The sequence below is a fragment of the Apodemus sylvaticus genome, chromosome 5 (assembly GCF_947179515.1).
Source record: "Apodemus sylvaticus chromosome 5, mApoSyl1.1, whole genome shotgun sequence".
Classification (NCBI taxonomy): domain Eukaryota; kingdom Metazoa; phylum Chordata; class Mammalia; order Rodentia; family Muridae; genus Apodemus; species Apodemus sylvaticus.
In genome coordinates, this window is record NC_067476.1 from 10,804,459 (window position 1) to 10,824,693 (window position 20,235).

General features: G+C 56.6%; 1 protein-coding gene across 2 annotated transcripts in view; it reads right to left on the reverse strand.

The window, feature by feature from the left end:
* Positions 1 to 345: 345 nt before the first annotated feature.
* The window catches only part of Fibcd1 (fibrinogen C domain containing 1), a 33,006-nt gene continuing 13,116 nt past the window's right edge, over positions 346 to 20,235 (reverse strand). Inside the window, exons 5-7 of one of the 2 annotated variants that reach the window (XM_052182139.1) lie at positions 8,228 to 8,324; positions 3,663 to 3,842; positions 346 to 3,261 (exon numbers count right to left, since the gene is read on the reverse strand). In XM_052182139.1, coding sequence (XP_052038099.1) covers positions 3,002 to 3,261; positions 3,663 to 3,842; positions 8,228 to 8,324 — 537 coding nt within the window. In that variant the 3' untranslated portion in view covers positions 346 to 3,001. Of the gene's footprint in view, positions 3,262 to 3,662; positions 3,843 to 8,227; positions 8,325 to 8,454; positions 8,732 to 20,235 lie in introns of those variants that run through there. The other variant, XM_052182140.1, reaches the window with a different exon arrangement.

Here is a 20,235-nt window from a genome sequence, read left to right on the forward strand (position 1 = left end):
GCCCACAGGGTGCTGCACTGACCCTCAGAGCTGCTGCCCCACCCCAGGTCCCATAGTATCTGCCAGCATGCACACCTGCCCTGCTCGACACAGCTAGCCTCGGGTCGGACCCCTCCCCCACCCCCAATTTCACAGCAGCCTGACCCCTGATTCCTGCAGTCGCTGGGCCATTAGAACCTCGGGCAACCTCCACCAAAGGCAGATGAAGGAACTGAGGCTCCGAGAGGCCCCTGGGCGCTCCAGATTGTTCCATCACACTTCTGGGGTCCATGAGACTTCTGCTGGCATGTCGCTCCTCAGATCACAGGGGCAGCCATGCCCCTGGCTCGTGCGCATCCCCCCACTTCAGGGTCAAACCATCTTATTCGAAGTTGGAAGCTTACACTTTTGCTCAGACTCTCTGGTCATCCAAGGCCCCGCTCTCTTCCAGAAGTGCTGGTTGGAGGCCAAGACCTGCAGTGACCATGGCCACAGATGCCTGTTCTCCACCTGGAGGCTTGGGTGACACAGATGAGGGGGCAGAGAAGAGCCAGGAACTGGAGATGCCACTCCCACCTTCAAACACTAGTGTCCGGCACACATGAGCCACTAAAGCCACAGGAGAGGCTCACAGCGCTAACGGGGTCACTCACCAACCCAGGCTTGCAGGGGACCCAAGGCACTGTCCACTCCCCGCATGCTGGCTTAGTGGCCCCGGCACAACCCGGGTATAGCCAGCTGTGAGGCCTTTGGTGGAATCCACAGAGCCAGGAAGGGCTTGGAAAGAAGTTTTGATGCTTTGTAGAGGCGGACACAGTGCCAAGACCCTAGTGTGGGATGTGGAGACTCTGCCCAAGAAGGTAAGCAGCATGGTCCTGCCAGGTGACATCACTGACCCACCCAGTTAGTCATTCTATTGCCAAAGCAATACAGGTCTCGTGGGTCAGGGACCACAGCCTGGTCATCATGTCTCAGTGGACCTGCCCTGCCCCCCAAAGGCTTCCCAGCATTCCTGCTTCCCGTGGTCAGTCTGATCACAGGCGGCAGCCATCACACAGACATCAGACCAGTGAATGAAAGGCAGGCCTGGAGGCTGTGGCCCAGTGTGCAGGAACGGTGCTCCCAGAGACAGTGCTCCCACCTACCCCCGAGGACGCACACCTGGAGGGCGCCCACACAGGACTGTTGACCAGGTCTCTCCCTACCCCTCCCTGCCCACTCAGCCAGCGTTTGGCAAAACCACACCCCCCAGCATACCAGCCTGGCCTGGGAGAGGGCTTGGTGTCCCTGGGGCAGTGGCTGGGCTGAAGGGCTGTCATTTCCAATGTGACCAGACAGGGATGCATGTCACCTGTCAGTCACCTGTCCACCAGCTGCCCTGTTGGGATGAGCTTCAGCTCCTGTGTCCTGCAGCCCAGCCCTGGCCGGCCGCCCTCCTGCCCCGCAGTTGCATGTGTGAATCTGTTGCTTCACTCGAAGGGGTTTGTTTGATGCCACATCAGAAAGCGCTCGGCACTTCTGAGCAGCGCTTACAGCGGCAGCTGGCAACAGAAGCCTCTTCCGTACCAGCCTCGGGGGCGGGTAGTGTGTGCCAGGCTGTGTTTAGACTCCCACCCACCTCTGCAATGAAGCTAGGTGCCAGGTGTTGGGGACAGAGAGGGAATGGGAAGGGACTTCCCTGTGTATCCCTTGTCCCATCAGAACCTTGGCTACTCTACCCATGTTTCCTGTCACCACCTGGGGACCGCAGAAGCAATAACCAGCCTTGTCCATCCAGCACCTAGGACAGCTTTGACTCTCACAGATGTGCTGAAGACCTGAGGCCCAGTGTGAGGGACCGAGCAGGTCACACAGTTCATTGGTGGGTTCAGGCTTTGGTACAAGTCTGGCAGAAAGAAGAGGCACAGGTCTCTGCCTCCAGACAGAGGAGAGCACCATTGCCGTCTTGCCATCCAGTCCTTTGAAGGCCCGTCAGGTTCCCATAAGAGCATCCCACCTACCAAGCAGGCATCTGAGGAAGGGAGAGCCTGCAGCCTGCCTTCCTGGGGGATCACCCATGCAGATGCTGAGAAGGCTGGACAAGGAAATGTCCAGATGTCCAACCTGCCTGATGCTTTGTCGCCTGCCCCCAGTCAGGCCCTGATGGCAGTGTCCGTGATAGCCAGCAGGGGGCAGCCTCTCTGCAGAGATGGTAGTCTTGGGCCATGCTGAGTCCAAGGAAGTTGGCAGAACACAAGAGCCTGGCACAGCCTCACCTCAGGAGGTTCTCACTGGCATAGGCCAGTCCCACCCTTGCCCCACAGGCAAGTGATGTGGGGCAGGACCCGTGGCTGCTCTGCAGGAGGGCAGGTGGACGCCGGCTGAGGTGGGAAAGAGCAGATGAACTAACTTTGAAAGCAACCAGGAGAATAGAGCCCCCCCCCCCAGGTCTGCAGAGACCCAGGGAAGGGTGGCCTAGGGGACTGGTCTTGGCCTTGGGGCTTTGTAGACAGCTGTGTCCCAGTCCAGCTGGCCACAAGTGAGTGCTGCAGCAGCTGTCCGAGGTCCTCTGATGAGAGGTAGGGTCTCCAGGCCCTGAGGGAATGGGGTTAGGCCAGACAGGTGTCAGATGCAAGAAGAGCTGAACCTTCCGCTTAGATCTGCTCGAGGGGCCGGAGCGCTGTCTGCCCCCTATTCTGGAAGCCAGGAAGAGTGGGGGTGCTACCTTACCAGGATGCAGTCGGCAAAGCACAGGGACCAAAGCCTGGGCAGGTGGGATTTGGGGTTGCCAGGTGCCAGCTCTGCCGATAGGAACAAAAGATCATGTCCCCTGATGAACAGGGACTTGGTTGGGAAGGGGTGTCACTGGCTCAGGAAGCTGAGTTTCGGGGCTGGTCTTGGGCCATCCCTACTAAAGAGCAGGCAGGCCATGCACAGGTGGGCAGGGCATGTTCTTGCAGCAGTGGGCATGGAATGGGCATGGGATGAGATGTGCGGGGACCAGACATAACCAGAGGACACTGGCGCTGGTCAGCGTGCCAGTCTAGCGGTCCTCACGGACCGGCCGGATCTTCATCTCCGAGAACTTGAGGGAATACTGCCATCCCGTCCAGGAGGACCACTCGACGCCATCCGCGTACGACGCGTGCGCACCACGCAGGTACTGGCCGTTGAGGTTGGATGTGTGGCAGTTGCGGTACCACCAGGCTCCTCGGTAGAAGGCGGCACAGTTGTTCTCCGAGTGGTCGCTGTCTCGGTCCTTGGTGGTAAACCTCATGCCGCTGTGCTTCAGGAGGGAGTCACCTGCATGCCAGGCGCACACAGGAGTGGGTATGCACACACCGCCCCTCAGACCCGTGTCCAGGCGGCTCGCTTGTCAACCCATGCCCCACGCAGGCATTCTGACTGTTCCTGTGTCCAAGCTGTCCCTAACTTCCTCCCAGTTTATTGACTCGCTCATTCCTTTTTCTGAGACAAGCCCGGAGGTCTCATCTACAACTTAATGGCCCCACAGAACCTGGGGATCTCCTGGCTCCAGCTCTGGCCTCAGCTCTTCCCTCTGTGAAATGGGTAAGTCACCCACGCCCCATAGGGTTGCAGGAGTGAGGACCCGATGGGACTTGTGACCTAGATCCTGACCCCAGGATCAGGAGCGGACGGCTTGACCCGGCAGGCCGGCTCTCCCTGCTGCACCCGAGCCTCACCTGCGGTGCCGGAGTAGTCAGCCACGGTGAGTGGGTACCCATCCTCCTCAGGGTCCACAGAGAACAAGCCCACACCGAAGCTCCCGTAGTGGGCATAGGCGGTGCCGTTGTCAAAGTCCTCTAGGTCCACGTGAAGCTCGTACGCTGCTTGCGTGGTCAGGGCGTGGATCCGCTTGAGCCCTGGAGGTGCCGGGGAGGGAGAGGAAGATGAGGACAAGGGAAGACACCCTCCACCCACCCAAACAGGACAGAAGCTGGGACAACAGCTAGTGTGTGCTCTGCTCTCTGGGCCACTCCCTTCCCCCTGCAGGTGGGACTTTAGCAGGACGCTAGAGACTTATTGGTCATGTCTGATTTTCTGTGTTCTCTGTTCTTTCCAAACTTGGTGTTGGCGTCCCGGGTACCTGTCAGTCTCAGGAATCTTTCTCCGTCCTTTCCACCTTACTTTTGAGGCAGGGTCTCTCCCTGAACCTGGGGTGCACTGATTCAGCCAGGCTGCCTGGCTAGGGAGCCCCCGAACCTTGTACCCCCTTCTCTACCTCCTCCACACCAGGACACACGGTGCAGGTACATGATATTGAACCTAGTTTTGTTTTATTTATTTATTAAAGATTTATTTATTATTATATGAAAGTACGCTGTCGCTGTCTTCAGACACCAGAAGAGGGAGTCAGATCTCCTTACAGATGTCTTTTGAGCCACAATGTGGTTCCTGGAATTTGAACTCAGGACCTTTGGGAGAGCAGTCGGTGCTTTTACCCACTGAGCCATCTCTCCAGCCCCTTTATTTATTTATTTTAACATGGTATGAGGATCCACGCTGAGGTTGTCTTTATCGACTGAGCCATCTCCGCAGTCCCCCAAATGTATGTGCATTTTTGAGGTGACAACCGGTAGAGAGAGGGTCTGAATTTACAGTTCAGATGAGTGGCGGTGCAGGTGTCTGCGTTCTCTGCTTGTCGCTTCTCTGTTCAGCCTTGGGAAGATGGCCGTCTCCCATGCTGACCCAGGCACCTCCTTCTTCTTCTAAACATTCATCATCTGGTTCTCCCTGGTTCCTTGTGAATTTCCCAATCAGCTTAGTTCCCCAAACACAACTCTTCAGTGTGTCAGTGTTTGCTGAGACCCCAGTGGGCACAGCGGGGCCAGGCATGGCAGGTGCCCGATAAATACTTAGTTCACAGCACCAAGGCAGTACCTGATCTCCTGCCGTCCCTGGGCCTGGCTCTGCACACCCCTGCCGCCTACCCCTTCCTCTCCCCCACTCTTCTGTTCTCTGGCCCTTGGGCCATCTCAGGGTCTCACACAAACAGGGCACTTTCCTGCCATCAGGATCAACCCTTAATTAAGAGGGCATTTAATTAAACGCCTCATAGGTTCACGTGCCTGCAGTGTCCCATCAGTCCCACCCGGAGGGCTAGAATTTGGGTTAGCGGGTGCTCAAGAGTGGACCCGCCCTGCTCAGTCCCTGTTCTCTGCCAGGCTATCAGCAGATCACCCCAGGATCCCTGTCCTCCCTTAACTCTCCCCCACCCCACCCCGGGGCCCCCCTCCCAGAGCCGCTGACTCAGTTCAGCCCCACCCCCACCCTCTCCCCAAGACCTGGAGGGTGTGGGGTTTGCCCCAGAGCAGGCAATCCCACTACATCCTGCCTTCCCACCCCGTCCTGTCCTCTCAGGACTGCTGTCATCAAGGCTGGCTACTCTCCCCTCCCGGGGCGTGGCTCGCACACCTGTGCCGGACTGATGGACAGATGCTCAGGCAGCAAGTGACAGTGACAACAGCCTGCACCTGGAAGCCAGGTCCCAGTCTAAGCACCTTCTGCATGGTGACCAATCAGGCAGCAAACCCCATGACTGATGCCACCACACACAGCCCAGAACTGCTGGCCAAGGACACAGGGAGGTAGGCATAATGATGCCCCACTGTATGGGTGGCAGAAGGAAGGCTCAGAGAGATGCAGCCACCTGGCCACATCACGCAGCTGGCAAGCAGCAGAGTTGGGATTTGAACCCAGGCAGAAGGGCACAGACTCCTATTCTTCAGGCCTTAGCTGAGACAGATTGCATTTCCTAGGAATAGTTTATGGTGGAGACCATCCCAAGGGATGCTGGGAGACGCTGTTTTCCATCACTACAGGGTCACCAGGATCCAAAAGAAGGCACAGCACAGTTAGGGGTAACAGTCCTGGGCTCCGGGCGCACTTTCCCAGCCCCTCGCACTGGGGCTGGCTAGATGGCTCAGTGGGGAAAAGTGCTTGCTGCCAAACCTGACAGCCTGAGTTCAATCCTCGACAGTGCAGAGAACTAACTTTCCTAAGTTGTCCTCTGATCTCCACACACACACCACGGCACACATGCACACACGTGATAAATAACAACAAATAAAATTAAAGTAAAAACACACAAAACGAGGACTGGAGAGGTGGCTCTGTGGTTAAGAGCACTGATTGCTCTTCCAGAGGGCCTGAGTTCAATTCCCAGCAACCACATGGTGGCTCACAACCATCTGTAATGGAAGCTGATGCCCTCTTCTGGTGTGTCTGAGGACAGCGACAGCGTACTCACATACATAAAATAAATAATCCTTAAAAAAAAAAACAACCCACAGTCGGGAAGTGGTGGCGCACACCTGTACTCCTAGCACTTGGGAGGCAGAGGCAGGCACATTTCTGAGTTCGAGGCCAGCCTGGTCTACAGAGTGAGTTCCAGGACAGCTAGGGCTACACAGAGAAACCCTGTCTCGAAAAACCACAAACAAAACAAAACAAAACAGAAAACAAACCACACACAAAAGAACAAATACATGAAATTGAAAAGCATGGTAAATAGTGCATGTGGAATGACAGACACCTCAGGTCAACCTCTGGCACACACACACACACATGCTTACCTGCATCCATATCACCCCACATACACATACAAAAGTTAAAACTTCAGGAAACAAGCAATAGCGGGAAAAGGCTGAGAGGTAAATTAATGAAAGCAGTCATGTGTGATGACTACCTGTAGCCATTATATATAAAGAGCATCTGTAAGTCAATAGAAACAGAGGAAGTCCTCAATGAGAGGGTGGTGGAAGAGGTAGGAAAGCAGAGGTGGTGCCACAGAGATCTGAGGGCCTCCCGGTTGACATTCTTGTCAGGGCTTCTCGTCTGCAGAGCTAATCAAGGCCCTGCTTAAATGCTTCCTCCCCACCTTCTACAGCTGCTGATAGATTTCAATTAAGATGCCACCAAACAGCGAGCCGAGAGCCGTGAGCTGCGAGCCTCCAACCCTGCTCTAAGCTTATGGGTGGGAAGCAGGGACAGCCTCTAACCAGCCACCACCACTTCTTCCTTCACACAGCCACCTCAGGTGGGTGAGGAGGAGTTTCTCACCCGCCCCTGTTGGCAGTCCCTCCTAAAATGTCATCAAAGCACGCCCGTTCTGTCCCACGAGCTGCCTGGGCTCCACAGCCAGCATACACACTCTCCTGGCTGGTGTGAGGCCCCAGGGGCTGATGTGTGACATTTAAAGGGCCCCACAATGAGCACAGCAAACTCTGGCCATGGCCCAAATGGTGTGCGGCCTCTGCCTATAGAAAGTCCCCATCTGGGCACCAGGATGGGGTGGACCCTGCCCTCCTGGCCTCTGGTCAAGGAACATGGGCTTAAGTGACACCATAGGTCAGCGTGCTGGTACCTCACGGGCATCCACCTCTAAGTTGACAATGGGGCCTGCCTTCTACCCACCCACAGGTACAGTGAAAGTCTCTTCTCATCAGGGAGCCCCTGACCACCACCTGGCACCCACACCCAGGATTCTACCCCTCAGGAGGGGCATGGCCTGGCCTCTCACTGGGGCTCACACTCAGCATCCACGGCAAGGCCACTGCTAGCCCTGAGAGTGTCCCCAGTCCTCCTGGGGCCTGAGATGGCGTCCCCTCACCCACCATGGCTGGAGTGACCCAGGGCTGTCCAGGGCCCCTCGGTAGTCCCCAAACAGGACAATGCTTCCTGCTTCAGACCTAGAGTTGCTGAGACAACCCCTCCTCCCTCCTACAGGAATCCCAAGCACTGAAGAACAGCTCTGTGGCCCGGGGTTAAGTGCCTTTGCCTGCTGAGTGTGGTTTATTATTGTTGCTGTTGTTTTTGAGACAGGGTCTTACTATGTAGCTCTGTCTGGTCTGGAAATCCTAAGCGCACCAGGCTGGACTCAAACTTGTAGCAATCCTCCTGCTTCAGCCTCTCTGGTGCAGGAGTTACAATCTTGAACCATCAAGCTTAGCTTTTTGTTTCTTTTTTTCTTGCTGGCCTCTCAAATGACAGAGCTCAGTCTGGCCTTAAACTTTGTAGCCTGGCTGGCCCGGAACTAGGGTCCCTGGTCCCCCTGGATGCTTTCCCTGCCACACTGAACTTTATGTCCATGCATGGGACCCACGTACCCTGTTGGTTCAATTCTCAAGCTCTCCACCACTTGAACCCCTTAGTTGCCCCCACAGACCAGCGATGGCCTCAGAGGCTAGAGTGGAATCTGGTTAAAGGACGGGGCAGAGTGTGGAGACCCCAGGGTGCGGAAGCTTACCCAGCCAGTGCTCCCCTGTCAGCTTGCCGAAGCCCTCCCGGTAAGCCTCCCAGCCTCGGAAAAAGTTCACAGAGCCATCCTCCCGGCGCTGAAACACCTGCAAGGGCAAAGGAGGCACAGCGTTGGAGCCAGCGGGGCAAGGACCCCACACCCTACACTCCCACCCTTCGTCAAGGTCCCCCCCCCACCCCGCCAGCGTGGGACGTGGGCATGGGCTGGGGTTGGGGCCACCCACTTCTCTCAAGAGCTCCTGGCTCTGCGACCTGGAGTAGACCAGAGCCTCAGAGGCTCGTGGTGACCAGAGGCAGGTCTGACTAAGCCACCACAGATGTCCCCACGAGGAGGAGTCGCCACAGGCAGGCACCTCAGCTCCCAGGCCCAGGCTGGGCCTCTCCTGGTTCTCACCAGGAAGCTGCGGCCCTGCTGACACAGCTTGCAAGCCTTACATGAGCTCTCTGGGCTTTGTGTGCCTGAGAGAACCAGGCACGGTGTCTGTTCATGACACTGGGAGACAGAGCAGAAGATCAAAGTCAGCTGTGGCTACACTGAAAATCCAAGGGCATGCCTTCATGAAATGCTGTCTCAAATGAAAGACACAAAGTTAAAAACAGAGGGAGAGCGAGAAAAGGAGGGGAGGAGGGGGACAGTGGGGGGAGACAGGGAAGGTGGGGGGAGACAAGGAGGGTGGGGGGAGACAGGGAAGGTGGGGGAGAGAGGGAAGGTGGGGGAGAGAGGGAAGGTGGGGGGAGACAGGGAGGGTGGAGGGAGAGAGGGGAAGAGGGAGGGTGGGGGAGACAGGGAGAGTAGGGGAGACAGAGAGGGTGGGGGAGACAGGGAGGGTGGGAGGAGACAGGGAGGGTGAGGGGAGACAGGGAAGGTGGGGGGAGACAGGAAAGGTGGGGGGAGACAGGGAGGGTGAGGAGAGACAGGGAAGGTGGGGGAGAGAGGGAAGGTGGGGGGAGACAGGGAGGGTGGAGGGAGAGAGGGGAAGAAGGAGGGTGGGGGAGACAGAGAGGGTGGGGAGACAAGGAGGGTGGGGAAGACAGGAAAGGTGGGGGGAGACAGGGAGGGTGAGGAGAGACAGGGAAGGTGGGGGAGAGAGGGAAGGTGGGGGGAGACAGGGAGGGTGGAGGGAGAGAGGGGAAGAGGGAGGGTGGGGGAGACAGGGAGAGTGGGGGAGACAGAGAGGGTGGGGGAGACAGGGAGGGTGAGGGGAGACAGGGAAGGTGGGGGGAGACAGGAAAGGTGGGGGAAGACAGGGAGGGTGAGGGGAGACAGGGAGGGTGGGGGAGACAGGGAAGGTGGGGGGAGACAGGGAGGGTGGGGGAAACAGGGAAGATGGGGGGAGACAGGGAAGGTGGGGGGAGATGGGGGTGGGGGAGACAGGGAGGGTGGGGAGAGAGGAAGGGTGGAGGTAGAAGGGGTAGAGGAAGAGGAGAGGGAGGGTGAGGGGAGAGAGAAGGTGGGGGAAGAAAGGGAGGGTGGAGGGAGAGAGGGGGAGAGGGAGGGTGGGGGAAACAGGGAAGGTGGGGGAAGAGAGGGAGGGTGGGGGAGAGAGAGAAGGAGAGGGGCATATGCCTGACATTTTTTTATTGGAGTTGTTGTCTGTTTTGTTTCTGAGACAGGATCTCTCCAGTATTCATCTATCTGGAACTCACTACGCAGCCCGTAGCAATCCTCCTGCCTCAGCCTCCCAAATGCTAGAATTATAGACATACACCATAATAATGCAGTCCATTCTCAAGTTTTTAAGCAACTCCTCACCTTAACCCTGACCCCCAGATTCCCGCCTCTCACCCAGCTCCTCTCCACACATCACACCCTCACCGCAGGACGCAGGGGGTGTGGCCTGGGAGCCCTGAACCCAAGCCACTCCTCGAGGGAGGCCCCTGAGCCCAGAGCAGGCTTCGGGTGTGACTCGGGTACCAAGAGCCGCTGAGCCGCCAGAGCCGCCTCTGTTCTTTTTAATAACATTCTCGATTTGGGAGTCTGAAGTCCCCTTGGTTAAATTGCCTTGAAATAAGGACGGTGCTGGTCCCGGCCGAGCTGACGAGTATTTACGCGATCGCTGACAGTCCCGTTCTGGGGCCGCCTGGCCCACGCCGCCTTTCTGTTTAACAAGCCTTTTCCTGCTCATTTGCAGAGGCAGCGCCCACCTGCCTCCATCTGTGTCTGTGTCTGATGTCAGAGCTCTGGCTGCCACTTTCATTACTAAGCAGCCCGGTCCCGGCAGCTCGGAACCGCCCGGGTGCCCGGGCAGAGCATCGGCGTCTGCACCAGGTCCCCGGGGACACGTCAGTCACAGACAGTTGGGCAGCTCTGACGTCACACGCTAGAGGGAAGATGACACTTTTTTTTTCCTGCTTCCCTCGACCTGGTCCTGCCCTGAAATATCAAGTCCTCAGGAGGGACCCGCTGGGTGGAAGGAAGTTCGATAAGGCTTGGGGAGATCTGAGCGGTGTGGAGAGCCGTATTGACTGGCGCACATTGGGACCCCGAGCACGCGCCCTTTGAAAGGCTTAATCCTGGCAGAAGCTTAGGTCTCCCGAAGGCGAAGGCAGCAGACAGGCTGAGCCTGCTTCTGCTGGGAGAGGAGGAGGAGGAGATCTTCAGGACCTGCAGTCAGGAGGCCCCCACCCCACTCCCCGCAGGCCACGCTCCCACTGGAGGCCCTAGCCTCCCCTCCCCCCATCAAATGGAGTTGGGTGCCAAGGGCCTGGACTACAGAGCCTACTGCCGCACAGATCTCCTCACCTCTCCTGACCTGTTTTGTCATCTGTGAAAGACCACAGGCTGTCAGGATCCTCTGAGCCTCCTACAGCGGGTATGCAGTCAGTCAGTGCTGGTTAGGCAGATAAACAGGGGCTTAGCAGGCCGGACAGTCTCCTTTCCTCAGCTCTCCTTCTTACCCACGCTCTCTTCCAAATGGCCGCTCTACAGTCCTCCCCAGCCTTCTCATCCCACCCAGTCTCTCGGGAAACTAAGTCCAAGGTACAAGGTCCAGACTGCCTTCAGGAATCTTGGGCCAGGAAAACACAGAAAGAAAGGCCTGTGTGCAAGGGACGACTCTACACCACACACACACACACACACACACACACACACACACACACGGACACAGAGCAGATCTAGGGCAGAAGGGGAAAAATAGGTCTGCACAGAGAAATGCAACTTCCTAGGGGGAGATGGAACCTTGCCCCTCACTAGCCCACTGTATAGCTTGGATCTGCCCTTCTTCCTCAACTCTGACAGCAAGCTTGGCATCTCAGGATGCCTTGCCTAGTGAAAGTGGGGTGCCAGGCTTCCAATCCCCCATGGGAATGAAACTTGTGGAGACCAGACCGGGAAGCCTGCTACAGAGAGGACCAGCACCTCCCACAGGCAGCAGCTGACCTGTTTTGTCATCTGTGAAAGACCACAGGCTGTCCCACTGGCACAGCACAGGCTCAGGCACTGAGGCTGAAAGCACAGAGGTCCAGCTGTGCCCCTCCTGAAAGGCTGAGGGACAGAAGGGACCCTAAGGTTTCTGAATGGAGTCTCCTAGTTCTGCAACCCATCCCCAAAGAGCAGTGGGCCGGGCCAGCCTGCTCTTCAGATGCACTGCAAGGGCCCTGTGGTCCCAAGCTACAGATCCTGGACCTTGGCCCGGTCCTGCCTTTCCCTAACCCTAAAGGGCACAGTAAAGCACTTCCAAATCAGGAGGGCAGAGCACCAGACAGATGGTGCCAAGTGGTCGCTTCCTGCACGGCACCCGCTGCTCACCACACCCCTCCTCCGGCACAGATGGGCCCTGCGCTGCTTCTGTGTTCTCTGTTATGGCAGAGAAAGCTGGGCCTGTGACAAGGTAGCCCGCACATGCTCAGCCACTGCTCCACTGCTGACGCAGCTGCTGTTAACCACCAGACTGTCCCCACTGCACCGCGGACTCCACCTGAACGGTCATCCGTGGCAGACACACCCCCTATGCCTTCTTGTCTACCCAGCAAAGTGACCCTGAAAATAAGAATGGCAAACATTCATGTTAGATTGTTAGATTTGGCCCTGAAGAAACCATAACGTTGGCCTTGGGAGATGGATCAGTTTAAAATTGTTTGCCGTGCAAGCAAGGGCCTGAGTCAAAACCCTTAGGCCCCCGTAGACAACTGGACATGGTTATCTGCACCTTTAATCTCTGCCTTAGATGACAGAGGCAGGTGGATCCCAGGCAGCCTAGGAGAAATGGCGAGCTTCCGGTTCAGTGCGCGATCATGTCTTGAGGCAATAATGCGGAAAGCAATAGAGGAAGACAGGCAGCGTCCTCCTCCGGCATCGGCATCGCAAGCATGGAGCACACACCCACATCCGTGTGAGGATGCACTGTGAGCTTGCACACACACCCATGTGAACGCACTGTGTGCTCATCCACACATCCGTGAAGCCAAGACGAGACGGTGCATCCCTAGGGCTGACCAGTCAGTCTTCCCTACTTGGCAAGCCTGGTAACACACTCTCAAATTTAACAAAAAAGTATATAAATTGGGCACACACACACACACACACTGACATGCATGCACATATACAAAGAAACCCCAGCATTTCCAACACGGGCATTGCAGTTAGACTAAGACACACTATGACCCACGCCTGTGTGGGCCACCACACATCCCTGCCGTGGCTTTGGAGATAGGACTTTGAGATCTTTGGACCAGGGCTCAGAGACGTGCACGTCCCGTCCCCCCCCAACACTCACACACACACACACAGCCGCACAGTTTCCGTCGGAAGCGGCAGCGGCAGGAGAGGAGCAGGCTGCACCATTCCCTACTGTGCCCTCTTCTGCTCTGCTCTATTCGATTTAAAAAAACAACGTTGATCGCAACCCAGGAAATTGATTTCGCCACCTGCCAGTGGATCCAGGCCCACAGTTTTAAGAACCGTTGCCATCAGGTTCCTGGTGTCTGCCGTGGGCCATGCTAGTCACAGGTCAAATATCGAGTGGCTGAGTGTCCCTGCACACACGCTGGTACCCACTGCAGCCCGCTGCGCGCGACCTGACAAATTCTGAGAGGTCCACGGGCTCCAGCTGGCCAGATGGACAAAACCAGGGTGCTGGGCGCATGGCATGGGTGGATGTTGACACCAAGGCCCAGGGCAAACTGCAGCTGGATTACAGTAACGGCGACAGGATGGCGGCCTTTCATTAGAGAGCAAGAATCAGCTGGACGGGAGGCTGCCAGGCCCAGGCCAGGCCAGGAGTGCTACATCCCCTCCTTCAGCCCCAGGCCTCCCAGGTAGGCAAAGGCTGAGAACGCCAAGGCCAGAGCAAAGTAGTTATCGATCAACCCCGGGCCTGCAGCGGGTGTTGGCCCAGCTCCTGAGTTTCACTTGCCTTCCGGCTGGAAGACAACAGAGAAACATTCACCGACGACGCCGGGGCCTTCTGGGCCGGAGCCATGCGTGGGAAGGCAGACAGCGTGTGTTTTCTTGGTTCTGATTCTTAAAACCCGGTCTCCTGCTGCCACTGGCTCAGCCCGGAAGTCCCACCCGGGGGGCTGGGAGGGGGGGCTCTGCCAAGGAAGCGTGTGGTTCCCATGGTCCTGCAGATGGTGCTGGGCGGTTTCAAAGGACAATCAAGACTGTACTTGGTGTAGCTGATTGTCCTGAGTGTCAGCAGAGCCAGAGGGCCACATTGACACCCGATGCCTCCCCAGCCTCCTTCTCTACAAGTCTAGGCCTAGCAGAGTGTCCACTGCAGAATAACCCTGCCCGGCCCAGTCCATGTCTGCAATAGTACTGAGCTAGGAGCTGGAATCCCAAGGGGCTGGTTGGATCTGGGCTCACAGACGTCCATCTGTACCTCAGAGGATGGAAGAGGCCTCATACTGCAGTTGTGCAGAGGTGGGCTCCCACCTGGCAGTTGTTAAGTCCAAGACTGGGAGTGTGGGTGATCTTTGGGGTTAGGGGTGCTCAGAGACTAGAGGTGGCAGGTCATATGCACTACCTGCGGAGATGTCCTGTGCCTGGTAGAGAAGAAATTAAGCCGGGCGGTGGTGGCGGACGCCTGTAATCCCAGCACTCTGGGAGGCAGAGGCAGGCGGATTTCTGAGTTCGAGGCCAGCCTGGTCTACAGAGTAAGTTCCAAGACGGCCAGGGCTATACAGAGAAACCCTGTCTCGAAAAAACCAAATCCAAAAAAAAAAAAAAAAAGAAAGAAAAGAAAAGAAAAGAAAGAAAGAAAGAAAGAAAGGAAGAAAGAAAGAAAGAAAGGAAGGAAGAAATTAAGCCAGCACACCCGTGAGCCCAGGTGTCTCTCAACCCAGGGGAGCACCCTGTTGTGGCACCCAGGGGGCCAGGGCCAAGTCCCAGCTTCTCTCACAGAATGAATCATGGCCGCCCCAACGCCCATCATGTACTGAGCACGCAGGGATGGATAAGCAGAGCATCAGAGAGCTGGCAGACCCGCGACACGGCACACATAGGCCAGCAGGCGTGGCACAGATGCTCCCAACAGGCATACTTGGTCTCCTCGTCTATTAAATGGAGACTGTGACAGCCCCAGGCCCTAACGTTTATGCGAGGAATCAGAGAGCATGGACCAGGCAGGGATGTAGCTCAGCTGACAGAGTGCCCACCGAGCATGCGCAAAGCCCTGGGTCCGCTCCTCAGCCCTGGGGGCGGCGAAACACTCCAGAAACCTCCAAGCACGGGAGCTGGAGGCAGAAAGACCAAAGTTCAAAGTCATCCTCGACTACAGGCAACTTTGAGGCTAGCCTGGGCTACATGAGACCCTGTCCCAAGACCAAACTAATGCACACACGTGATGTGCTGGCACACAGTGCTCAGACTCAGCTCGACGGATGCTCTGAGCAGTCGGGAACCCCCTCTGAGGGAACTGTGGTAGTCAAGGAGGCCACTATACCTGCAGTTACACTGAGACACTGGGAACCAGGGGGTGAAGGAGGAATGCTCCCCCACAGGCCATGGACCCGGGGCAGCAGTGGTCCCTAGAAATGTCCTCAGGAAAGGACTCCTTAGATTGTCCTAGTCTGAGGGGCTTGCTGATGTGGGGACAGGCAGGGGCCTGCCTAGTGGGTGATTCTGGGAGTGGAGGAGCCAGGGAAATGCTCAACTTTTGAAGCTATCCTCAAAGTGCTCCGCCCACTTCCCATGGCTGTCTGATTTGCAACAAGTCTTGAAGCCTTCCTAAGCCGTGTTCCCCTTTCCTTATTCCTGAAGGTGAACCAAAATCAGCATAAGCTGGTGACACACAGTAGGCCTGACACCTGTCCCCTAAACCAACTGATGGCTCACAGTAGGTCTAACAGTTGCCCCCAAGCCAGCTGATGGCTCACAGTAGGTCTGGAAGCTGCCCCCCAAACCTGCTGATGACACACAGTAGGTTGACAGCTGCCTCACCCCAACCTCCTGCAAGAAAAAGACAGCTGCTGGTTCCAGAAGGAAACAGCCCGCTCCTTGTTTGTGACTGGAAATGGTACCCCCGGGCTTGGCACCCTGCCACATTTCCCAGGCTTGGCAGCCAGTGCCTGCCGACTCTGGCAAAACAGTGCTCTGAGCTGCCATTTATGAAGTGCTGTGCCTAGTGTTTCACGTGTGGTGTCCCATGGACACTGCGCGCTCCCCAATGGATGCCAGAGCTTTGGAAATTGACCTGCACCAGGCGGAGGCAGCTTCCTCCAGCAATAAGAACAGGAAGGAGGAGGCACCCGTCTCTTCAGTCACTGTGAAGGTAGGTGGGCTCTGGGCAACAGCGTGGGGACACTGTGGCCCTACTGATGTGACAGCAGGTCACTGGCCCTCCGGAGGGGAGGGGCTGGCCATAGTCTCCCTGGCAGTCTGGCAGCCTGGCCTTCCCAGCACAGGGTCCCCCGGAGCTTTTCATCTCTCTCTGCACCGACTGCCTGCCAGGCTCCTTTGAAGTTCTACAGAGAGGGCATGGCTCTCCTCCTGCCCCACAGCCTAAGGAGGAGACAAGGGGACGTGGGGAAGGGGGGGCTTCCTCTTACAGGGAGCCAATTAGAGGCACATCTGAACCCATGACCTCTCTCGCTCAGTGGGAAAAATGCTTGATGACCAACAGAAGGTGTGAGTGGGTAACAGCCAGGTGGGGTGGTGTGTGTGTGTGTGTGTGTGTGCTGAGTCGCTACTGGAGGAAAAGTGGAACTCACCCATGATACACAAAGGATTTCTTCCCCCGTCCGACCCGCTCTCCCCTCTAGGGAGCATCCTGGGGCCCCAGAGGGGAGGGCAGGTCGTTCATCTGAGGAGTGTTAGGGATGCGGTGCAGGTGCTGCCCGAGGCCCAGGTGATCTTGAGCACAATCCCCACCCTGCCTAGCACAGAGGTGGGAGACGTAGGGGAAGATGGTAGCCTTCGAGAGGTGCAGGGAAGGAGCGTGGTTAGCGTGATCAGAGAGGCCTCCAGAGGACATGGCTAGGGTTGGTCTATACCCAGCGAGGAAGGTCTCTGGCCTGGGTCACAAGATCATCCATCTCATTTTCTAGAGAAGGGACACGTGTCAAGTTCAAAGTTCAGTCACGTCCTGACATCCCTTCCCGTGCCCCGCTCGCTCCTCATGTGAGGTTTCTTTCTGGCTTGTGTGAGCCTGTGGTGAGGATGTGACAGCAAAGGTGTTGGCTTAGTCACGGTCAGGGCCTGGCACGCCTGAAGACCACCTTGAAGCATCTACGCATCTGCCCCGAGGTCTGTCCACTGGCAAGGAGCCCCAAGTGGCATCATTCCAATATGGCGCCCCTATTTCCAAAAGCAAGGACTCAGGGTCCACAGAATTCATGCTTCAGAGTTTTATTCCGCCATCACGGCACCCCTTCCACCTTGCCTGTCAGGATCATGCTCTCCCTATGGAAACCCTGTTATACGGAGGACTCATTTGTGCTTCAGAAGGCGCCCATGGGCCCGTCACCCACATGTACCACCGGCCACTGTCCCCTGACTCAGACTCTCTTATACCAGATGGGTCAGCAATCTAAAGCGTAGCCCAGAACAAGCCGCTCCCCACACTGAGCCCCTCTCTGTCCATCACCAGGTCTCTAGACTAAGATCAGGGCCTCTGCAGTGACCCTCAGCCTTGACGCAGGCCAGCTCCCTGTCCTGCTGCCCTCTCAGCTGAGCACTTGCTACTCCACCTCAGTCCCAGATGGCTCCCTGTGGCTGATGCTCAATTAATTGTTCAGTAGCAATTAATTGCATTGACTTGCCTCAGAAGGCCTGGACTTCCCCGGCCAGGCTGGCTGGGTAGCAGAGGCAAACCTCTTGCCCTCTCTAGGGTTCCCTGCCAGCTTTTGGGAATAGAAGGGCATGGGGCAATGCCAGGCAGGAAATGGTATTCAGACTACAAAGGGCTCCTCGGGCTGAGCCCAACCCTGCTCACTCTGGTCTCTAGGAAGGCAGGCTGTGATGGAGGACCCCACTCGGGGGCTTGAGACCCCCCAGCACAGCTTCCAGTCCACTGGGGAGGACCATGCAGTGCTAGTGCCTGAAGCTGGGTGGTTTTGACGGGGAACCTAATGAGGATGGATGGGCCGAGAGAGGCCAGCACCTTCCCAAACAACAATTGAACATCCAGGAGAGTGTGTGTGTACGTGTGGAGGGGGTGATCCTGACAGGTGCCCGCAGGCATCTAGGGGAAGATTGCTTCAGACAGAAGCCAAATGGATATGAACGTCTCCCAACCACGCAAGCACTTTGCAGAGCACTCCGGGCTCTCCCGCAAGAGCCCCCACTTGGGCATAGGGGCGTCAGGTCCAAGCCGGGCACCGTCCCTCACCCATCCCAGTTAATCGTCCCTGAAGCCAAGGCCAAAGGAATTACCAGGCCCAGACCCTGACTGACTCCCCAGAAGATTGGATCCAGGTCAGCCTGAGAGGAAGACAGATGTGCGGCCGGCCGCCGCGGAGCCTCAGTCAGGCACCAAGCCCTCTTAACCCTTAATTCTGATTTCTGGGCCTGGTGGGGGGGCCTCCTGGACGGTTTGCCTGCCCAGGGATCCCAGAGGCAAAGACCATAACTCAGCCTCTTTGCAGTTAGGAAAACAAAAGAGCTTTTAACCCCAGACACGGATCCGGTGCGTTTAAAAGCTCTCCCCCGGAGCCCGAAGACAAGTTTAGAGATATGTCCATCTTCCGGGTCTCTGGGGGATCCTTGGCTGCACTCAGACTGGCTCCTAATGCAGGCTCTGCTCTTTCTCTGCTCTCTCTGACCACCCCCTCCATCTCCATCCCCCTCTGCTGGGGACACCGACCCCTTTCAAAGCCTGCTCACGCTGCCTGATCTACAAGTCCCAGGCGCTCTCTGGAAACATTTTTGCTTTGTAGCTTTATTTGGCCCTTGGACATCCATCGGCCTGGACATCAAATACCAAAAATGGTCAATGCCAAGAGTCTCAGGTAAGCAGTGGTGGCACCCGGTGTGAGCTAAGGTCAGAGACTTTGAAGAGTGGCTGCCGGGCCACACCACACCAGGAACCGCTGGGCCGTACTTCACTGAACCAAGCAAGGGGCTTCCCTCACTGAAGAGCAAGGCAGGGTGGGGCTAAATATCTGAGTGGACTCTTGGTAAATCACTGACTTCCATGGCATCGAGGACCAGGAGGCACAGAAGTAGACTTTGCAATTTCTTTTAAAATCTATGTGATCTGGGGGAGGGGGCGGGGAGGAATGGTTCACACCTTTGATCACAGCGCTCAGGAGGCAGAGGCAGGCGGATCTCTGCCCAGAGCTACATAGAGGGATCCTGTCTCAAAAAACCATAAACAAATAACAAACAAACAAATAAAAAAGGACTGTGTGTATATGTGTGTGCATGCATGTGCATACATGTGTGTGTGTGTGTGTGTGTGTGCGCGCGCGCGCACGTGTATGTGCGAGTGCCTGTGACTGAGAAGGTTTCAGCTTGACCTCTGGTGTCTTCTTCGACTAAGCCTGGATTGGCAGACCAGCTCCAGGAAATCTTCTGTCTCAGCCTCCCCAGAGCTGGGGTAGAGGCTCGAGGAGCCAGACGCAGCTTTTACACGGGTGCTGGATGCCGCCCCTGGCATCATGCATGGGGCACGCACTCTGCTGACTGATAAAAAACATTAGCGTCTCAGCTCGAGGCCTTGGCTTTGCTTCGGCTTGAGTGCAGGTGTATCACAGCCCGAATGTCAAAACGCCAGATTCCAGCACAGCAGTGTGACCCCACCCCGTCTGGAAAGGTGGCTTTGAGTTACTGGCTGGGCAGCTTCAAAGCCACAGTATGTAACACTCAGTGGCATCGGCCTGGGATGCTGGAGCTCACACCAGACCTACTCCAGTCTCTGCTAAGTGATCGTGACCCGAAGCATCCAGCCTCCCATCTCCCTCCAGTAAGTCCCCTGTGCTCCTATCAGCCACTTTCTGATACTCGCCTTTAAAAGCACCTAATGATGGCTCAGTGGTTAAGAGCCTGCAGTGCTCTTACATGGGACCTGAGTTCGAGTCCTGCTCATAACTGTTTGTAACTCTCACTGCAGGGCATCTGCTGCCCTCTTCCAAGGTCACCTGTATATATACACACAGTGCATAGAGCTAAGGATGAGAACTGGAGCTCAGAGAACGTAACTTATGATATAAGATCACACAGCAAAAGCCACATCATTGCCAGAGCCATTAATGGACGAAAGAGCCCAACTATGACCTGTGGGCCCCAGTGCTTCCTAAGCAGAGGGGCTAGCCTTGTCATCTGAACTCCACCTGCATCCACAGACACCCGAGAGTGAGCGTCCCAACTCTGCCCAAAAGCACACAGGTAGACCACTGCTGAAGCTCATTCCATTCCACCCCCAGTCCCTTCCATGGCTACCCAGTGCCTGGCTCCAACTCCAGCCTCACCTCACAGCCACACACCCCAGCCGACACACTGTGCCCTGAGAGAGAGAGAGGTCACCTGCTCTCTACTGCCTGGGCTCAAAAGCCACACCCACCCACCCAACCCAGGCTCCCCCACCCCACCCCACCTCAGCAACTTTCAGCTTA